Source organism: Hyperolius riggenbachi, chromosome 3, assembly GCF_040937935.1.
Source record: "Hyperolius riggenbachi isolate aHypRig1 chromosome 3, aHypRig1.pri, whole genome shotgun sequence".
NCBI classification, from domain to species: domain Eukaryota; kingdom Metazoa; phylum Chordata; class Amphibia; order Anura; family Hyperoliidae; genus Hyperolius; species Hyperolius riggenbachi.
Window position 1 is genome coordinate 26,638,720 of NC_090648.1, and position 5,965 is coordinate 26,644,684.

General features: G+C 41.4%; 1 protein-coding gene across 1 annotated transcript; it reads right to left on the bottom strand.

The window, feature by feature from the left end:
- Positions 1–4,782: 4,782 nt before the first annotated feature.
- On the bottom strand, positions 4,783–5,733 carry LOC137561989 (olfactory receptor 2A12-like). Its single transcript, XM_068273333.1, has one exon. It carries the CDS (start codon positions 5,731–5,733, stop codon positions 4,783–4,785), a length of 951 nt encoding a protein of 316 aa, XP_068129434.1.
- Between the last annotated feature and the right edge of the window lie 232 nt (positions 5,734–5,965).

The window sequence follows — 5,965 nt, forward strand, 5'->3', positions numbered from 1 at the left end:
TAGTATATGGGCACACACATTTGAATATATTATGCAGGAAAACTCTCATACTCCATGGAGCTGATACAATTTGCTAATCACAATTGTATGTGTATGCAACTTTAGAGCAGCTTCAACCCTCCCAATCTGACCATCTCTACTTGGAATATTGTGTAGTGGCTGTATTTTAGTGTGTAGGTCTAGGAGAAAATGCACAGGAGTGCTCTATGGTGCATTCACGTTTATTACCAACTTGTATAAAAAGAATCACACAAGAAAGTGGTGTTAAAATGGCATTTCACCCAACATATAGGTAGCCAGGAACCCTCCTTCAGTGCCTCCATTGAGTCTCCCAGCTGTGGCTAGTAGAAGGGACATCCAAGGTAGTCCGAGTCTCAAACAGCAACAGAAGTGAGCGGGGTCTTGTGGTTAGCATGCCTGCAGTATCATGATGTTTCAGGCATGCTAACTACAGGATGGTGCTTCCACTTCACTACCCTCTAGATTGGAAGCTTGCAAGAGCAGGGACCTCCTCCTATTGTCTCTTGTTTTGCTTTGTGTTCTGTCACATTTCTACGCCACGGATGTGTGAAGCCATTTTAGTGCAAAACTACTTCTGCTTATAGCGGACGTCTATAGGCGTTTTTGTTTCCCAGCATTCCTTTGGCATGGACTTTTAGAAGGCATTTAATACAGTTATGGCCCAAAGCCAACTTTCTACTTTCCTTGAGATATGCAAATAATTATATGTTCATGATCATGCAAATGTTAGTAAAGGAAGTAGTACAGTCCCCTGCACTGCCTGCTGCTATTTTCCTGAATGTTGGCCAAACTATGAGAAAAGGTCGTAGGTGGAAGAACACAGTGGCTGCGCACCACAGTGGCACCACTAGCCATGGTTACACCCGGTACTGTGAGCACCTGCAGCCCTGTGGTAGGTACACCACTGATAGCGGGCATGCTTGGAGCTGTGGTGCATCAATTAGGAGTATGCTGGGTGCTGTGGTGCCTCTAAGAGGGCATGCTGGGTGTTGTGGTGCCATGCTAGGTGTTGTGGTGCCTTTAGCCTTTATGGGGGCATCCTGGGAGTTGTGGTGCCTCAATAGGAGGCCCGTGGGAGCATGGGAAGGGGTCCACTAGAATGTCAGGGAATTCTATGGGGGGCTGCCAGACAACCTGGCACCAGGCCAGTCTGCCCAGCAGCAAGCCAGACCAGCCAGCACAGAAGCCAGCTAACTCTGCCTAGATTTGTTTGAAGTGGCACTGCCAGTTTATGTGATTTGCTTTATTTATGTATTTATTTATTGTTTTAATGGAGAGGGGGCTTCATCCAACATTTTGCTGGGCAGGTCTACTTAGACCGTTTTTAAGTTCATGTATATTTGGCTCCACCCATCACCACACCCACATTCTGCTGTGTGGTCCCACCCATTTTTTTTTACTGGAGTGCCCAAAAGTGCCCCAGATCTCTTAGGATCCTAGCAACGCCCCTGGTTGAAACTATGACTTATGACGGCCATTTTTAGCATTATTAAATTACATTAACCCTAGTCTGGCACCTATAGTGCATTCCAATCTTTTTATTGTGTTGTGCGCCTGAAGTGTTGAAAGAATGAATCTCTCTTCCGGGCAATGTGCAGCCAGACCCAGCTGTATCCTAAGTACCTTGCCTGCTTGCCTATAGCCAGGAACTGTCCTGCTCTCCTGCATTCACCAGCATGTGTGCATGCATGTATATATAATATTCAGAAAAGTGGGTGGAGCCTACACAAGCCAATCAAAATTCACCTATTGATTTTCAAGGGAAATATTAAATTGATGTCATTCTTGCACTGTTAATGGCACAGGCCTAAAACCTGGTACAGTTGGTCATTGCGTGACTGGGGCTCAAATTCAGAAAAGAGGGTGGAGCCACAAACAGCCAAACAGATTTGTTTCATTTCATTGCAAATTATTGATGCCAAAGACCGCAAAGCTCACAAACCTGGTCAATGAGTAATTGTGTATTAGGGTTAGGAAGAGTGGGTGGAGCCAACAACAGCCAATTACATACCGGGGCATTGCTGGGTCATCAACTGAATGGTTGTGTGTCCCTGGCTTTTTTGTACTGAGCATGTGCACAGCCAGGGCAGTTAGGACACAGGGCCAGACCTGACAGTTTGCTGTGTGTGGTTCACAGAGGTTCTCATTGCATTGTGGGAAGTAACAGCTTTTTCCAACTGCCAAGCAAGCAGCTCCCTGTGTGCATATACTTCACACAGTGGTGGGGAACGAGCAAGTGGGACGAGCATGTGCGCACATTGCGGGGGTAGCGGCCTTTTTACTAGTATGTATATATAAATATATATACATAGCTGCATGGCGGCTTTCGAAGTGGTAGGTGGTAGTATGAGTAGCATATATATATATATATATATATATATATATATATATATATATATATGCTACTCATACTACCACCTACCACTTCGAAAGCCGCCATGCAGCCAGGGGTGTGACTATAAATCATGGGGCCCCCAGCAAAACTTTGATGGGCCCTCCAATGTTCACAATTTTCCCCTTGCCAACTCCTTGTGACCCTCACAGCCCTGGGACCCATCTTCAAAGGGCCATAAAACAAGTTTGGACATCATAGTCTTCACAATCATAACAAGTGTAGCCACAAAAACACCTGATCTGAAGTATGGACCGAGTTATCAGCGGGAGTGAAGTAGTAGTTGGAGCCCCGCCCCTACAGTTCTGCCCCGGGATGCTCCTGTGCAGTTACGCCCCTGCATGCAGCTACGATTGGACCAGAGCTCCCAGTGGACAGTGCCATAAATAACAGAACTGCCTTTTGCCACCTATCCTATTAGCTTCCCTGACAACATTTTTGTCTCCAACCTGCTCAGATAATCTGACAACCACACAGTCAGATCTTTGCCATGTTCAATGGGCACACATTGGCTAGTTCTTAATACAAACGTGGATTTTTAATGAAAAAAAAAAAAGTTCACGGATGAATGTGTGTTGTGTTTTTTTTGTTATTGATTCCCAAATAAACTGATGCTATTGAAAAGACAAAGTTAAAAACTGTATTAACATGATTGTCTTTTTTTTCATTGTGCTTTTGTGAAATGTATTATATTAGTTATATAATAATACAGCTTTGGAATTTGTGATGATATTGGACTTTCCACCGTTCAGATTATATTTTTCCATTTTTTATTGTTGTTGTTTTTGTCCAGAGAAATTGGATTTATTGTTTTTCTTCACCCAAAAATTTGAAAAAAAAAAAATGAGGAAAGCAATTTTTAGAGAGGTGAACATGTAAGTAAGTTTGACTGCAAAAATCACTAAAACCTTTATTAAATGCCAAAACTCCCATATAAGAAAAAATTGCTTTGGGTGTGGTTGATTCACAAAGTCTCGGTAATACTGCCATGCACAATACTGGCTGCTGGAAATAATGGTAAAACTCTGTGCACTGTCTGTGCACAGCAGTATTACTGCAATGTTGTGAAATGAACCCGAAATTGATCAACAATTCTGAACTGATGCATAATTATCAGTGTTGCTTGCTAATTTTCACCAAATAGCTTGTATTTTCACATTTTTGCATTTTTCATGAACACGTGAAAAAATTATATTTTACCATGAAAACTCAGAAAAAATAAAAAAATTTTACCGAAAGAAAAATTACTGAAAAATTTGAAAATAAAAATTATTTTCGATGACATTTTTGCTTGAAAATTAAATTTAACATTATTTTAGCAAAAGTTAATGTGAAAAGAATATTGGCATTTTTCCTCATCACTGATAATTATGCAAATTTTGCATGCAAATGTATGCAGCTTAAATATTAAACAAACAAATTACACATTGGAAGAATTCTATAGATGCATCAAATTAGAATTATTTGCATCTCATTGACCATCCTTAAAGTGTACCTGAGATGAAACAAACAAAAAAAACCACACATACCTGGGGATTCCTCCATCTGCCTTTGGCCTGATTGCTCCCCCGTCATCCTCTTCCGCTTCCTATTTTCTCTGTAAGGGCTCCCAGTGACTTCGGCCAGTCGGCGCAGGTGCAGTGAGGCCGAGCATGCTCCCCCGTTATGCACCCATGGTCTGGAGAGTTCTGCACTTCTGCAGTAGTACTGCTACGGCATTGAATAAATGGGAGCACGGACAAGCGCACACGCACGGCTGGACTGTGCATGTGCAGTAAGTTACAACTCTCGAAGTACCCGGGAGCCCTTATGAAGGACCCAGGAGGTGGAGGATGACACTGAGAGAGTGATCAGGACAAAGGGGGCTGGAGGAAGCCCCAGGTATCTATGATTTTATATTTTTTTTTGTTTCATCTCAGGTCCTATTTAAAGCAGATCCGAGATGAAAGTACTAACTATAACAAGTAACTTGTCTATATATCTTATCTAAAGTTTAGATAGTTTACACAGCATATCTAGCTGCAAAAGTTTATGATTATTTATTCCTGTGATACGAGGGCAACCATGTTCTGTTTGTCACATTGTCACAGGCTAAGGGCTGGAGATGCTGTCAGCTTGCCTGTGTGTAAATTCAGTCACTTCTCCTCCTCCCTCCTCCCCTCTGCCTCTGAAATCAATGGCTAGTAACACCTTCCTCTTCTCCTGCCCAGACTGAGCTCCCATAATCCCTTGCTACTGTCTGAAAATGCCAAGGCACTCTGAAAAGCTGTGGGCGAGGCTTGTTTAGTTTATAGGGAATTAGAGTATTATGCAATGAGTATAAGTTTATCTCGTATCCACTTTAAGCACATTAGATGTTTAAGTTCTATTTAGCCCTTCATGATCCTTGTTTGTTTAGCTCCAAATAAGTTAGAAATGATGACCCTTATCTCCTTGTTCCTCAAGCTGTAGATGATTGGATTGAACAATGGAGTTACGACAATATACAGCAAAGACAGCAGTTTGTTACTGGTCATTGAATCTCCATTTGCTGGAATGTCATAAATACTGATGAGACTTCCAAAGTACACAGTCACAACAATAAGATGGGAACTGCATGTGGAAAAGGCCTTCTTCCTTCCGACAGAGGAGGATATTCCAAGAATAGTAATGAAAACATAGACGTAACTAATAAGAATTATGGTAAATGGGATAATCATTAAGGGGATTGAGCCAGCCAATATTTCTACCTGCAAAGCAAAGATGTAGGAGCATGTAAGTTTAAGGAATGGCATAAGGTCACAGAAAAAGTGGTCAATGATGTAAGGTCCACAAAAGTCAAGTTGACAAAGAAAGTTAAGAGTGATCTGTGTTAAGAGAAAACCAAATGTCCAGCAATAAATAACCAAAGCCCTTTGGTGGTTTGTGTTCATAATCGTGTGGTAGTGCAGAGGTTTACAAATGGCCAGATATCGATCATAAGCCATAACTGCCAGAAGGTGACACTCTGCACACCCTACAGCACAATAAAAGTATGTTTGTGCTATACAGTTCTTGACCAAAATCATGGCCCCTTCCAGCCAGAGAACGTACAACATATTGGGGATGATGATGGTGAGAAAGGTGATTTCAACTATCGACAACTGCTGGAGAAAGAAGTACATGGGAGAGTGAAGCTGACTTTTAATGTGGACCAAACCAATAATCAGAAAATTAATGAGGAGGGTAGTGATGTAGGCGGTAAATATTGCAAAAAAGAACACATATTTTTTGGACCCACTGATTTCTTGGAATCCCAAAAGTCGAAATCTGGTGACCACAGTTTCATTGTTCTTGTTCATTGATCACAATCTGAAAAAAAAAAACATAAGAGTAATCCCTTTACAATGCAGACATTGGGAAATAATCTACTTTTTGCAATTGTACTAAGAATTGTAATGCTATACCACTGAACTGGCTATATTAATGTAGGAGGTACATAAACATCTTTCTCAATAAAGTCAGCTTTCAGCTTAAGTGAAAACCAGTGGTGTCTGTCAAAATCCACATTTTCAAATGACAATTTTGAATGTA